We start from the raw sequence: 15,836 nt of genomic DNA, 5'->3' as shown, positions 1-15,836 counted from the left end.
GCGTACGCTCAAACGCACACACAGACAGACAGACAGACACGCGCACACACGCACGCACACTTTCTCGCACGTATCGCCGCTCTCAACGCCAGTCGTAAATGTCCTTAAGTATTTATAAAATCACAAACTTGGCCGCTCGCCGAGCCCCTTGACTCAGCGGTGCCGCGAGATATGGTGGCATCACAATTTAATCAACGCACGTTCGATATCTACCTCCTGTTTCATCGTCGCGCGACACGATTATCCGGTGACGAAGAGTAGAGGGGGCGGCTGGTGGTTGGTGATGGTCGAAGGAAAACTCGCGACGATAGGGTGAGAGAGTGACGAGGAGAAGAGAATGAAAAAAAGTGTCGGACAGGAAAGAACGGAAGAACCAACGAACGTGTGTGTCTGTGTCTGTGTCTGTGTCCGTGTACACGCGCGCGAGGGTGTGAAACGGAAAGTGGAAGACGGGAAGACGTCGGAGGCGATAGAGAGAAGGAAGAAGGAGAGAAGAAGGAGAAAAAGGGGGAGGAGGCGCGAACGTTGACCGGATAATGGAATCGAGCGTACGAAAAGAGGATGGATTTTGGCTCGAGGCGGAGGTTCGTAGGAGGTGTAAAGGTGTCCAATCGCGTCGCCTAGTTACAATCGTTACAGTATTATAGATACACTTATGTACAAGTGGCACCGCTACTTACGGAGCTCGGACTATACGTACTTGCTGGACAACTGCTTGGCCAGCTCCGTATACTTGAGAAATTTCGAGTGCGGGCTCTCCTCGAGGGGAGAGGCCGCTGACTGAGATGGGCTGCCGTTCGCCTGCGGAAGCGGCGGCGACTTGTTGCGCTGCGATGTCGGTGGCGAGGAAGAACTGTGACCGGAGCCGGACGGCGGGCCGATCGCGGGCGTCTGCGAGGCCGCGGCTGCCGCGGCCGCAGCAGCAGCAGCCGCCGCCGCGGCCGCGGCCGCCGCCGACCGACCGATCGTCAATGGGTCCGGGATCACGCCGTCCTTTACGAAATGCATTTTAGACAGATGATGCCTGTACGCGCCCTTCGAGATGAACGGTGTGTCGCAAAACGCGCACTTCATTATCGAGTCGGCGGTGACGACGGCGTCGTTGCAGGCCCAGCTGAACGCCAAGATCGCCCCTGGAGCCGTCCCGGAGCCAGGACCGGTCGCGCCAACCCCGCTTCCTGCCGCGGAGCCGAGACCACCCGTGGTTCCGGGACCGCCGCTGGACCGAGCCGCGCTGCTGCTCCCGCCCCTCGTCTCCGTCTTGTCGCAGAGCTTTTGCAGCGCGGCCAACGGATGGCTGCTGGTCTTGCGTCCCTGAGAGTCGACCGTGCCGCTCGAGCCACCACCGCCGCTGCCGCCGCCGCCACCGCCTCCGCCGCCGCCACCGCCGCCGCTGCCGCCTCCGCCGCCTGACAGGCTGTCGAACATGGAGGATAGCGCGCCCAGGCTACTCGATCCTTTAGTGTCGGGTGTACCGCGCGGGGTCACCGACCTGTCGCTGCTCGTCGGACTGCTGGTGCTGTTCCTGCACGGGCTACGAGCGAGCTGTTCCGGCTGTCCGCTGGACCTGGGTGTCGGTGGGTTCATACGCGGCGACATCACCTCCCTGCCCTCCTCCGAACCCTCGTGCAGGCTGCTTCGTCGGTGATTGAACGTACCTTGTTCCTCCTCGTCGTCCCTGCAATCGTCCACGATCTCCTTCTTCACGAACACCTCGCGTTGCTGTTGATGCTGCGCTTGCGACTGGGATTGGGACTGTTCCTCCTCGTGGCCGATCCGCTCGTCCGATTCGTCGTCCCGTGGCTCCTTCTTCACGACCACACCAGCCGCCGCCGCCGCGGCGGACGCGGACGCGGTCGTCGACGACTCTTCGTCCTCGGACTCTTCGGTGGTCGGATGATGATGACGACTCGAGGCCAAGCTCTGAGGACCGACCTGTTTGTCCGGCGTGATCCGGTGATGATGGGAATGCCTAGTGTCCGAATGACCGACCGATGAGAGATCCACGCGCCTCTCCGGGGTCATCGTGTCGGTTCTACCGCCGCTTCCTCGCTCCGACACGGAGCTCGACTCGCTTCCGCTTCGTTCTCGTCGCACTGCCGAGCTCGCCGCGTAATGATGCTGTTGTTGCTGCTGTTGTTGCTGTTGCTGTTGATACGACCTCAGCAGGTTCATCGTTTGCGGGTCGACCAGTGGTTTCGTGTAGTCGACGCTCTCGTCGATGCCGAGTCGCTTCAGAATGCTGGTGCCCATCGGCGCGCCTGGTTGCGCGTGGTGCAGACCGGAAGTGCCGTGCCTGACGCGCGAGTCGAAGCTCTTCTCGATCAGTTTCTCGATCGCGTTCAACACGGACGGTGAGGAGGTGCCTGTGGTCTCGCCAGCGATCGGTGTCGGCGTGTCTTTACCGGGTGTGGTCGCGTCGCTGGCGGAAGAGGGCGACCGATGGTGCCTCGAGGACACGGACGAGCCGTCCTCGGTCACGCTCTTGCGACCGCTCTCCGTGGGTGGCAACGTGGCTGGCAGGTGGTTCGACATCAACGCGTTCTTCAGGAAGTTCCGCTGATTCGCGCCAACGGTGCCCGCCCCGATGCACTGGCGTATGTGATCGACGAAGATGGTCGTCTCGATCTTCTCGCCGCATTTCTCACAGGTGATCCGACCGGCGTGCTTCCCAAGGCTGTGGCTCAACCCAGTAGCCGCGTCCCCGTTCTTGAACTCGTTCTGCGCTCGCTCCAGCTCCAACAGCTTCCTCACAGGCAACGACTTCTTGCGCTTCTCCCGCGTCTGTCTACGCCTGCCGCCGCTCTCGGTGATGGACCGCATTATGTGCTCTTTGTAGTGGGAGTTCTTCACCATGTGATTGCTCAGCTCCTTCAACGAGCTGAACGCTTGGTCGCAAACCTTGCAGGTGAGCACGGCGCTGACGTGGCTGCTGGTCGCGCCTGAACCGGGACCAGTCGCGTTGCCAGCGTGCGGGCTGGGAGCGGTCGCGGCGGTGCTACCACCGCCAACGCCACCCGCGACGGTCCCACCGCCGCCTCCTGCGCCACCGCCACCGCCACCGCCGCTACCACCGCCGCTACCGCCTTTACTCTCGTCCGACGACTTCCACGAGATGATCTGCTCCTGAGAGATGATGTTCGTGTAGTGTTGCGTCTGTTGCATGTGCGACGTCATCTCAGCGAGAGAGCGAAAACTTTGCCCGCACCACATACACTTGAGTATCTGTCGCGTCTGTTCGGCGCCCTTGCCCAGCCATACGTCCTGACCGCGTACCAATTTCCTCGGCAACGGCATCGTCTCCTTGATCAACAGATTCAACTCGGATGGACTCTGCTTGCTGCTAGGCGTCGCGGAACCACCGCCACCGGAACCGCCGGTGTTGCTCGACGCGGTCTGCTGCGTCTGATGGGGCTGCTGGGGCGCTGGGATGTTCGGCACGCTCGGCTGTTGCGGATGAAGCGCGGAGGCGGCGGTCGGAACCGGCATGTTCACGCCGCAGTGTTTCGCCTCCTTCATATGAGTGGTCATCGCGGCTAACGTTGGGAAACTTTGCTTGCACCAGACACACTTGAGCACGTCCTTCGCTTGATCGGCACCCTTGTTCAACCAGTGCGACTGCCAAGCGCTGTGTCTGCTACCGGAAGTCGAACCAGCAGTAGGATTACCCGCGACAGCGGCAGCCACAGCGCCGCTCGATCCACCCCCGGTTACAGCTGAACTCTGCGATCGAAAGAGATCCTCGCCGCCCAGTTTGCTCAACTCGCTCATCTTCTCCAGTGCCTTGGTCGCCTCGCTCGGCTGATACGACTTGTCCAGCGCGGACGGCGGTTTCATCTTGCCGTTCCAGAGCTGCTGATGATGCTCGACCACGCCTGCGTTGCTCTTCGGCGATAGTTGCTGCTGACTAGTAGCCGCTGCCGCGACCGCGGCCGCGAAGTAAGGGAAGTGCGAGGCGACCACGGGCGACGTCCACGGCGATACGACCGGTGGCCTACCAAAACCAGCGGCAGTGACGGCCTGCGCGGCCTCTTGATGGGCGGCCGCTGCGGCCGCTGCAGCCGCCGCCGCCGCCGCCGCGGCTGCGGCTGCCGTGCTCGCTGACAGCCTCGACGATTTGCGAACCGGCGGCGGCGGTGAATCCTCCAACCCTGGCCGTTTTCTGCTCGGCACCGACAGATCCAACGGGCCGTTGTTCGTCTCGCTGGTGAACGACGGTGTCGGCGGTTTGCTCAGGTTCAAGATCTGCTCCTCTTCGTCGTCCTCGGTGGAGGAGGCTTTCCTCGTGCTGAAGTCGAGCACAGCTGGCAACGGGGTCGCGGACGGCGATACCTCGCCGACGCTGCTGGGCGATACCAGCAAGCCGGGAGTGGCGGCCGGTGGCGAACACGAGGAGGATACCAACGGCGAAACGGAGCCACGGGACAACGGCGAGTGGCCCAGCAGCAGTCTCTGGTGGGTCTGTTGTAGATACGCGGCCATCATCGCCGCGGAATGGGGTGGTAGAAGAGGATGGCTGCCGAGCGGGAGTGGCACGATGCCGCTCGGGCTGACTGGACTCGCGGTGCTCCTCGTCGCTGGCGGCGGAGGACTTCCGGTCGCCGGACCGGACGATTCCCGGGAATCTCTCGAGGGACAGCGCGGACTCATTGGCTCTCTGGAAGCATGAAACAGAACGGGAGAAGCGTTACACAGGATCGTGGCGCGTGGTTCGATCAATCGATCGATGGATCGTAAGTAAGCGATGACCGCGCGCGTTCATCGAAGCGTCGTTTTGAATAATCGATCGGAGAGATTCTCGAGGACGTGGATCGGTGATTACCTTCCGATGCGTCGTTGCGATCACGCGGACGGGTTTTGGATAAACAATCGGTGGCAGAGTACGGAACGGAACGGAACGGAACGGATAGCGAGCGAGCGAGGCTGCAAGCTTGTCGACGGCTCGCTCGTAACTGACTGCTTCTGACTGAACGCCGAATGCGTGGCAGGAGACGAAAGGGGAGAGCAGCGGCACCGACACGCATGCAGGGGAAGTTTTCGGTGGGCGACGGACGGGGCGGCGAGAGGTACGGAGGCGCCACTGACGCAGCCCGCAGCCCGTCGCCGGGACACGCATCCACCACCGCCCCCGTGTTAACCGGTGATGCGGCAAAGCGGTACGAGTCATTCCATGTCAAAGCGTACAGAATTGCGGTCGTAGTTACCAATGTCTCTGTTTTTTTTTTTTTTTATTCGTTCTTTTTCCTCTTTTTTTTTTAGTTCCTCCACAAACTTGCAACATTCGTCGATGACAGCCTCTCGTGGATGCTCATTCAGAGGACTCTCGCTGTCTTACACGAAACTCGAGGACCTTCGACACTCTCGATCCACCTTAGTCGCGATCAAGAAGAACCAACGACACGTGACAACTATCGATCGTCTCGATGGTAGAAACGATTCGAACGTTCTCAACCTTCTCAACCTTGAGATCGTGCGCGAATGCTGGTAGTTGGTGCAAAACTCGATGACCGTGACCGGGGTTCCTGTGCGTTTCGAGGCGGAATCGTTGGTACCGGGGGAGTGGCATTGGCGGGATCCTCAGCGGTGCAGAGCGACGCGTAACACGTGCCTATCTCTATTATAAGCTGTATGACGTCGCAACACCGGCAGTCACCGATATCAGCTCTGGCACCGGCTTATTCGACCTCGTCCTTTCCTCTTCTGGCTTCCCCCGCACCGTGGCAGGGGGAGGCGAGCAACAACGTTTACACCGTCTCCCGGTCGTGCGCGGCACGGCTCCGTGACGATTCGTTGCGCTCAAACAACGAGACTAGCCGTGCATACGTACGTGTACACGCGTGTACACGTGTACGCGAGCGAGTGGGTGTGCCTGCTAACGGATGCATACCGGCGAGGGGCGCCCGGCGCGACGTCGGCGAGTTCAAAGCGAAACGGCAGCGAGCGCCGCTCTCGTTGATTTAGGCGGTTTATGACGAGGCTCCGACTAAAGCACCGGTTAATGAGTTTCAAGCGAGCCGTGTTCGTTGGGATCCACGTCCGCGCCAGCCACTTTCGCGCGCGCTCCTCTGGTCTCTGGATAGAGCGGGAGAAGAACGAACTCGAACGAGGGGTGGTCGAGCCAAGAGGGGTTGAAAAGTTGGCTAGTGGCGCGTGCGATGATCGAGGTTTACCTGTCCGGCGGTCCTGTGTCCCTCAAAATCGTAGGATTCAGTCTCGCGGTTGCGGAAGGCGGTGGCGTTGGCGGCGATGCGTCCTCGTCGTCCTCCTCGTCGGTGTCCTCCCCATCCTCCTCCTCTTTGGCCGCGGCCGTGCAACCTCTCTCGCTAGGACTAATTGCGCCGTCATCCTCCACGCAATCGCCCTCCTCCCCCTGGAGGTCCGCGCCGGGCCCTGAGCCTTCGACTCCGTCCTCCCCTGTAACGGAAAAATCGTAACGATCATTTATCAGTGACGCGACGCGCAGCGGATCGCGCGAGGGCGTCGCGAATTTTCGAGAACTAGAAAGTGAGGGGCGAGCGCAGAAACGTCGCGAAGACGGTGGTAGGCGCTTTCGCCGCCGATACAATTGGCGTTATCGGTTCATTTATCGCGTTTTCGCGGCGCGACGCGACGTCCCGAACGACGGATACGTCGAGCAAGATCACCGTGGCCTCTATTGTCTCGCGCAACCCGGAGACTTCCGTCGCCGGTATTATGACTGTTAATCAAATCGTCGCAGCGATCGAACGTTCGATCGACGACGCTGAGAGCGTCTCGAATCTAACCACCGAGAGAGTCGTCGCGGATCGTTCGTATACGAGCTCGCGCTCGTAATTATCTAACGTTGCTTATCGTCTCGCTGCGAAGCGAAACGGTGCGCACCCGGAAGGGTGGTGGCGCTACCCGGAAACGGAAACACTCGAAACGGATCGAGCCAAGGTGACTATCCCTCGTCTCGACACGTTGGCTCGCCATCTTGTTCCGGTGACGCGTCCTCGCTCGAGATGGCGGGGGACGGAACGAGAGAAACATCCGGATCCGGGCGATCCGCGGGACGGCGAAGAGGGACGAAAAGGAGAGAAAGAAAGAAAGAAAGAAAGAGGCGGAAAGGCAGCGGCTGGCAGCGCACACCTCCCTTCCGAAAGAGGGTGGGGACAAACGGGACGATGAGCACCGTCCTACTTTGCCGACTGGCCAACCAAACGATCGTTTGTTCGCCGATGGGCCACGAAAGAAGGAGGGAAAAGAGATCGCGCATCGATCCGAGGAGGCATCGGCAACTAATTACGCAGATTTATGTCCCCATTGTCCATTGTCTCTGTTGGCCGCTCGCGGAGAAGCGGAGTGGTGCGGAGCAGCCCTACGTAGCCCTGCGCGACCGTGAACGATTCGATGGAATTGGCTGGTGGTGCCCGCTGCGACCCAGCCGGGAACGGGAGGTGCCCGAGGAAAAGGCGAACGACCAACGATCGCGACGCTGACGACGACGACGACGACGACGATGAGAACCGAGGAAGACGATACCGTGAGGGTGAAAGGAATGGCAAGAAAAAAGTGAACAAGCGAGAGAGAGAGAGAAAAAACCATGGAGCATCGTAACCAGGGACCGCTACCAAGAAGGGGTACACTCAAAGAGAAAGAGAGAGAGAGAGAAAGAGTCCAAGGGCGGTTCTCCACTACTGTCCACCAGAGCTCCGCCCGCTTTCTTTTACCCTGCCTAATCTCTCCTCCGCGTTTCTTCCCGTACGCTCGAGGATCGGCTCGCTTCTAGGGCCCGTCCAGGATACAGTCGTCGCGGCGCGGCCCCCATTGGCAGCCCGTTAACGAGCGAGCCGCGCTACCACGGGGTTACGTATTCAGCCACGGGAAAAGATACGAGGGGAATAAGGAGCGTGACGTACCGAGCTTAAAACCGGCCGAGCCCCGGCGCACCGGATCGGAGATGCTACCGCGCGATATCCGGCCTGAGCACGGCTACAGAGCAAACATCGCGGGGCGCCTTACCAACCGAGAGCCACCGCGACTTCTTGCTCTCTTTCGTCCGCGTCCGCCTCGACTCGACCGCCTCCTCCCCCGCCGCAACGATAATTATGTACATACTTTTATACGGTGAGAACCTATTCTCGCTTCGTCTCTGTCTGTGCGATGCTAAGCGAGGGTCGCGATGCGCGTCTCTCTTTCTCTCTCTCTCTCTCTGACGGTTCGCTAAGGAACGTACTCGCGCGCGTGTGTACCTACCGCAGCTTATTGGTACCAACCGGTGGAGATTGTCCAAATGAAACGCGAAATCGGGTGAGGTTTGCCGACGACGCTCGGCGGCGCGGTCGTTAAAACATCTCCGTGGAAGTTCGCGAAATTTACGGGGCTGGATCGTTTGCTAGGTAAACTGGGGAGATAACACAGTTTCCTTTGAGAGGACTCGCGTTCCGTCCGTTATCGCGAGGCGTTGATCCAACAGCGGATCCGGCGTTGATCGTTTCCTTTTTATTTTCTAATCGAGAACACCTCTCGCGCGCGACGAGGACGGTCTTCGAGGTGAAGGAGGAAGATCGCTCGTGCCAGTCGATGGATCTCCACCTCGCAACGATGGTGGCGCGCTCGACCGGAAATAAAAGGACGCGTAACAACGGCGAGCAGCGGCAAGGACATCGCGCGTCACCCGGCCGGTGGGCGAGGGAAAAGCAGGAAAGCAAGGAAGCCGTGGCGGAGGCGGGAAGGGTGAAGGTGAACAAAAGGAGCAACGGAGGAGGAGGTGGTGGAGAAGGTAGGACAGGACAGGACAGGACAGGACAGGAGAGGAGATGAATTCCTGATGCGAGAGAACCGTCGCGTCGGGAGGCTGGCGTGGAGAGTGACAGGAGGCAGACGAAGAAGAGACGATCGGATGGACAGGCAGGCAGGCAGACAGACAGACGGACGAACGGACGGGCGGAGGTGGCGATGTTGGCGGCGGAGGGAAGGAGGTTAGGGGATAGAAAGACGAAGAGAGAGGAAGGGCAAAGGGAAGCCTCGCATTGTGATTCTCTCGCGGTCTGCCAGAGAGTGACTGACGGGTGAATCCGTTCTCCTTCCTCCCCGCCGTCCTTCTTTCCGCCTCTCGCTCCTTTCCTTTCTCCCGTACGCTTCCTCTCTTACGCTCGTTCGTCTCGAAGGCAACCGGCTCTCGAATCTCGAACTCCGTATATACCGCTGCGCCGGTGTAACACGGCTGCGGAGGCGGAAACCGTACGCGTACGCGTATTTTCCGATTTCGCGAGACTTTTGCCGCTACTCCTCTTCCTCCTCTGGACGACGCGCGCCGCGTTGACGCAAATGTTTACGATTCGGCCCGCCCGTCGCTGGACCGATCGCTTTGTCTTCCCGGACGGAGCACGTCGGGTGGTCGGATTCGTGAGTCGCTTAACCGTCCGTACGAGACGACAGGGCCGAACCGAAGACGGAGCACCGACCTACCGTAGTCTACCTGACTGATTGACCGATGAGCCGACTGTTATCCTAAGTCAACACTCACTCCATCAGCCTGTCGAATCGCTTCCTCCCATCGCCGACCGTCCCGCGTTCCATCCACGTCCCTCCACCGTATCCCTCGGCGAGCGATCGCTCGCGATTCTACCGGCGCATAAAAAATGCGTCGCTCCTTCCTCGATCGCTTAACTAGCTACCGATCAAGACGTTCTCTCATTCGACGCGAGCGCCAACGAAAACTGTTCTCTCTTCTTGTTTCTCTTCTGCTTCTGCCTCTTCGATCCGTTCGAGCGATATTCGAAAGTCGCGGAGGTTGTCGACGAGTGTGTCGAGTGGTCGTGGAAAGTCCCGTCCACGCCCGATCGCTTCGCCGCACCGGTGCGCCCAGCGACCTCTTTCCTTCGAGAGTGTCGCTCGCACGTTTTTTGCGCGCGCGACTGACCGACGATTTGATGGACGAGATGCGGGAACAAGAGAAAAAGGAGTGAAAAATTGAAATTCCAAGGAAATTTCAACGGTGTCGACGGGAGTACGTGGTAAATCATTCCCCCGGATGGCCGCGGAGCGCACGGGAAAGCGATCGAGTAAATTGCGTCGCGCGTATACTTGACCGAAAGGTATTAATGATCGGGCACGCACGGTCGCGCCGTAGGTGCGTCCGGTGATGCAGGTAGGACGACTGGATGATGGATGATGGATGATGGGGGTACGCGTCCTGTAAGACCGACCGTTCGTTCGTTCGTTCGTTCGCTCGCTCGCTCGTTGATTCGTTCGTCCGATCGAGCAACAGGCGACAGTGATGATCGATGCGTGGCTGCCGTAGCTGCTGCCGTGGCTGCCGTGGCCGCTGCTTTAAAAAAGCTGAAATCCGCAAACCCGTTTCGCAGTTGGCTCTCTGGTTCGTCCTGCTCGTCTTGGTCGTCGTGGTCGTCGCGCTCCAGCTCCCCCGCGTTTCGTTGTTGCCTCCGCACAGCGCGCGATGTCGCGCGTCCCGTGCGTTCAACGTGATTCTATTTGGATTCCACGATTCCCGCGCGCATCGCTCGAAGCGGTTCGTTTTTACGCGCGCACGGATCGCGGTAGGGAGGGACGTCGTCGGACGGAAGCGAGGAAAGGACGTCGGCGAAGGGTCGAGGAGAGGGCTCGCGGGGGCGAGGAGGACGCGAGGAGGACGCGAGGCGGACGCGACGGGCCTGGCAAGGTGGAAGAGAAGAGATGACAGGAGGACGCCTTCATCACGATATCCGTCACTCTTCTCCTCCGCCTCTCCGTCCTCGTCCCACCTCTCGATCTCTCCCCTCGTCCTTCGCCACTACCGACGGCGTCCATCTCTTTCTTCCATTCGCCGTCACGCCGCCTTTCGAAATGTCACTCCTGTTACTGACTGCCGGTGCAGAGGCCGTGACAACAATAATTGTCAGCGAAGTAACGTCTCTCGAGCCGAGGTACGAGTAAGAGAGCCGAGGCGAGAGAGTTAAAAAGTCGGACGACGACGGCTCGTTCAGGGGGTGAGAGCAGAAGAGGCCTCGGTTGATGGAAGGATACACAGGGGGAGGAGAGAGGGGGAGCAAGTAGGAGCGAAAGGATCGCGCGGCGGCGGTGCTCGGATGCTCCGAGCGGGCGTACACACGCGAGAAAGAGCGAACGGTTCGCTCTATTTATAGGAGCGGCAACAAACACGAAGCAGCTGGTGTCGATCCGGCCGGTTATCGTTTCGTTTACATAGCCTCTGCGTGTCGTGGCCCTCGCGCGAAGTGGTCGTCGCCGTCGCGCGACCGACACCGCGGCTCGAGAACCCGCGATCGCCGGCCGGAATACTTTCAACCCTTGTTCGCAACGGGCTACCGGGTACAACGACCCCCGCGCGCGAACCCGCGACTCGCGAAAAAGAACCGTTCGCGCACGCGTGCGCCTCTACGCGCGTGTATTTATACGTGTAACGCGCGTCTTAATCCCGAAGGAGAGAGAGTGGATGTGTCCCACGGAACGACCGACTGGCCGGTCTTTCGCCGCGTGAAGCGGCTCCCGAAATAGGCTGCCGGCACGTACGAACCAACGAACCAGCGAACGGCCGCCTCACCGATCCGTCCTAATAAATATTGTGTCAACGTAAATAAGTGCGATGCCTGGCGGTACGCGCGAACGGTTCGGTAGAAGACGGGCCCGGCACGGACAGAGAACGATTCGTCCTCAGGATGACGGACGGCTGATGTACGGAAGGACAGGTGCGCGCCCGCGGCCACCTCTCCCGCGGTCCCTCCGACGTTCCGCTTCGCACCCTGACGCAAGCTCTCTCTCTCTCTCTCTCTCTTTCTCTACGAGCGTGCGAGTATCCTTCTCCGCGTTGCGAGAGCTCTGCGATCGAGGAAAGAATTTCCACGACGACGACGACGACCACGACGAGAAGCTTTCAATTTTCGCGGTAATATTCAGCTCGCGAAACCTGAACGATGATGCCTCGCGGACGGCACCGGTCTATAAATAATCTCGGTGTAACGCGGTACGGAACGCGGTACACGAGTCACGGTGTATATCCGCGGATTTACGGAAGATCGAGAATCGAAATTCGCGCGGGACTCTTTTTCCCTTACTTTTTCCTCCGCTTTTCATTTTTCCTCCCTCCTCTCCGTCGTCCCGTTCGCAGAGTGAAACCGTGTCGCGATGGATTATTCAGTTTGGAGCTGGTGCGGGAAGGGGAGGAAAAGTCTCACGATCGGCTCGCGTACCACGCGTAGGATATATAACAGTCCCAATATCGATCGCAACGGTCTTAGCCTGGGTACGTGTGTATCTCTGTAAGTGCAACGAGTACGGGTCTGTCAGCCGGCCAAACAGTCGGTCAGTCGTCGAGTCGGTTCGAGTCGTTACCGTTCCCGTTGTCGTCGGAATCGAAGGAAAGTCTAGAAACGGTTCCAGTGCGGTCGCGAGGGGGCCGGTACCGAGGTCGGAGCAGATTTATGCGACACACATGCGGCAAGGCGTATAACTCACTCGCACGCCCATAATATCTTCCCCCGGCCCCTTCGTCCGCCGCTCTGCCTCGCTTCTTAGCCCCCCAAAGGCATCGAGATGAGAGACAGATACACCAATAACGCCGAACCAGGCCGACGCAACGATATTTATTACGAATTGCTCGGGATTATGTTATGTCAGTGGCTCTCATTGCCAAACGATCCGCAGAGGGAAGAAACGCTGTCCGCTGCTTCGACGCTGTCCTCTCGCTTACGAGTTCGACTCGATCCCCGTTTTCCCGATCGCGCGATCCCATCCATCGTCGTCGCCAGGCGGAAAAATCTCCGACTTCTCAGCGAAACGACGAAAGACGAAGAGACCAAGGACGAAGAGAGTACACGGGTGGATGGAAACTCGACGCGGAGAGAGAAGAAAGGGGCGAGCGGAAAGAAGGGCGATAACACACGGGGTTAGCAGCGGTGCTAACCGTACCGAGGCTAGTTAGTCGGAGATCGTACCACCTTTGTTTGCACGCCCCACCTTCGCAACCGCTTCGACGCGACAGCACGGACGACGCGTACGTGTACGTGCACGCACACCACCGCCGCGGCGGTAGCCGTGGCATTATATCGTGAGCACAGAAGTAATTTATAGTTGCAATAATTTATTGGGTACCATGGGGTTTATACTTGCCTGACGTGTAGCCATCCGTCACCGTCAGTGACGTCACCTCCCTCCACATAATGACTACCTACGCCCCCCCTTCCCTCTACCCGCCGCCTCCCCCCTGTCCTCCACCTCCCATCCACACCACCCTCCCCCGCCCCTCTACCTCTCTCTCACTCTCTTTCTCTCTCTCTCACTTCGACTCCTCCCGTCCGCTCCAGTCGTCGTACCCCCTTCCTACCACCACGGTTATACACCATACTACACCCTTCTGCCTAACTGAACCCCACTCTTGCTCGATGCTCGTTCTACGGACGATTTCTCCCGGTCGCGAGTCGAATTATTGTTTTTCCTCTCGCGGTGAACGGCGAGTGAGCCAGCCGAACTGAACTGAACCGAACCGAACCGAACCAGAGACGTACCAGTGCCGCTGCGAATCAACCGGAACTACCGTCGCACGGGTGCAGACCGCGTATAAGAGGGACGAAGAGGTTGGCGTGGCGCGACGCGTCGCGTCGCGTCGAGAGAGGCGCCTTTTGATGGCCGCCACGGACGACCAGGCGGTCCAGAAACTACGCGCGTTAGATATGCCCGTCACGTTTCCAGGCTCGCCTCCCGCGAGATGAGGCGGCCGGGCAAGGAGACGAGAGACGTACCCCCGCGCGGCAGACCCTGCTGGAAGAGGCGAAGGTGTCGCTGGCGGGGCGCGGGGGTGGTATCGCAGATAGCGCGGTGTCGGTGGTGCTGTCGGAGGAAGCCGACGTTGCGAGTGGAAATGACGTTGACGGGCGTTTGTCACTGTCCTCGGCAAATAATATCCAACACCGCTCGGCGTGTATACCCCATCCTATTACCTTCCGCGAGGCTTTCTCCGTGTTCGCAGCCGCCCGTGGAAAAGAGGCGAGTGCGCGAACGCGCGCACAGCACCGGCTACGCGTGTGCGTGTCGTTCTCGCGCGTACTCCTCTCCGCTCGCCGCCGCATCCCACGCTGCAACGCTACCACGATCTCTGCCACTCCACGCGAGCGCGTAATCGGTCGCGCGCCGTCTGTCCACGGGGGATGGGCCTCCGCGACGTCGATTCTTCCGAGCGCGTACCCGGAACTATGGTTCGTTCGGTTGGGCACGGATCGCCAGGTTCCATCGGAATCTTCGTCGTCTCGAGACGAACGAACGAAAGGAACGCGTAAGCCTGTAATTCTGCTAGGATACGAGGACATACGTCGAGGGATGAAAGAAAAAAGTATCGATTCGCTGGGTTTAAGTATGCATACACGCGTTGTTGAAATATTCAACCGAGAACTGAAATCGAACACGTTTAAATCTCGCGGCAGCAAATATATTCCAACAGTTTATATAATTCAGATTCTAAAATTAAACGTACGATTTCTTGATCGACTTCGATACGTTTGCGTGTGGTTACTTTATTTTTCTTGGGTTCGACGCGTTAATAAATGGCTCGTCGCGCGTCGCTCTCCCGGACGCTCCCCAAGGATTCGATCCTCGGCGCCGTGTCACGAGTTTTACACGACGACGTTCCGGCTACACCGGTAAGGGGTTAAGCCTGCCGAGGCAGGAGATAATTAGGGGAATTTATTCGAGCCGATGGAACGGACGAGCCGGTGGGTTCGCGAGAACGAGGGTGGCGGCGGTGGCGGCGGCGGCGGCATCGACTCGATCGGGAGAGGTTCGCCGGGTTAGAAGGTGGAAAGGCTGCCGGCTGAAGGGTCTTGGCGACAGCCGTCAATCGATTGTCAACCGGGTCAGGCGACCAACCTAACCTGAACCGTCCTATCCTTCTCCTTGTCCTGTTATACAGCAGCGTATCCGTTTCTACTGTACACGGGAGTCCTCGCCTTCTTACCGCCCCCTCTCGCTCCACCCCACCCCTGTTCCTCTGGTCCCAGTTTCTCCGTGTCATTCTATTTCTTTCTCGTTGAAACCTTGCTCGAAGGTAAGGGTGGCGAATTCATCGTCGATGCGACATCAATGATTTCGCGAACTCTGTTAATATCTACCTTCTACCTGGATAGTAGGACGAGGGGTAAGATTTTATATGACAGCCATCAGGCTGTTCTATCTGTGTGCAAATTGAATTATCGATGCACGGGGCACGGGTTTTGCATTTAGTCGATCTACCATCGCTCGCGGGTTCTCGCAATTTTTCTGCCTCGTCTCGAGTTACCGGCACACTCAAACATTCCGGTTATTTACGTTACCAATCGATTGATTGTTTATTTGGCCAGATATTACGCGCGTAAACATCCATTAACGTCTATATCGCGGCGATCCGGCCGAGGAGATACGCCCTTTTCGAAAGCGACTGTAACGATGATCACCCGTTTCGTACCGATCGCGATCCATCCCTCTAAACGGGTACCCACTCAAGCTCCATTGCCACGGATAATTATTATACATTCCTGCGATTTTCATTGGAAAAAGTTTCGTTTCGAATACCCACCCCTCAGCATCCGGTGGTTTGGAGCGCGCGAGTCGATAAATAATAACACGTTCAGCTGCAGCTGGAGGTTCGAACGAGAGCGATCGGCGAGCGTTCGAGCGGACCGATAAACTCGTCCGCTCGCCACTCTCGAGGAGATCGAAAATTAGGGTTATTCGTAATTGTGAACGATACTCGAGCGGGAGACTCGCGGCTTAATTCGACGGTGGTGAACGCGCGGGGACGGGGCGAGAGACCTCTGACAATTTGTTCGGGTTACCGCAGCTACGCAGCCGTGGCTAGTTCGCGGAATTTCGTCTGCTGAGATCATAAA

At 58.9% G+C, this 15,836-nt stretch overlaps 2 protein-coding genes across 6 annotated transcripts in view; one reads left to right on the top strand and one right to left on the bottom strand.

Moving 5' to 3' along the window:
• The window catches only part of LOC143427279 (uncharacterized), a 154,515-nt gene that overhangs the window by 56,875 nt on the left and 81,804 nt on the right, over positions 1-15,836 (top strand). The window lies entirely within an intron of this gene.
• Positions 486-15,836, bottom strand: part of Tio (zinc finger domain-containing protein tiptop) — a 67,643-nt gene continuing 52,292 nt past the window's right edge. For all 5 annotated transcript variants that reach the window (XM_076901169.1, XM_076901177.1, XM_076901161.1 and 2 more), the window contains 2 exons: positions 6,171-6,414; positions 486-4,657 (listed from right to left, as the gene is read on the bottom strand). In XM_076901169.1, coding sequence (XP_076757284.1) covers positions 691-4,657; positions 6,171-6,414 — 4,211 coding nt within the window. In that variant the 3' untranslated portion in view covers positions 486-690. The remainder of the gene's footprint in view (positions 4,658-6,170; positions 6,415-15,836) is intronic.

Source organism: Xylocopa sonorina, chromosome 1, assembly GCF_050948175.1.
Source record: "Xylocopa sonorina isolate GNS202 chromosome 1, iyXylSono1_principal, whole genome shotgun sequence".
NCBI lineage: Eukaryota > Metazoa > Arthropoda > Insecta > Hymenoptera > Apidae > Xylocopa > Xylocopa sonorina.
This window is presented reverse-complemented; position numbering and strand designations above follow the sequence as displayed.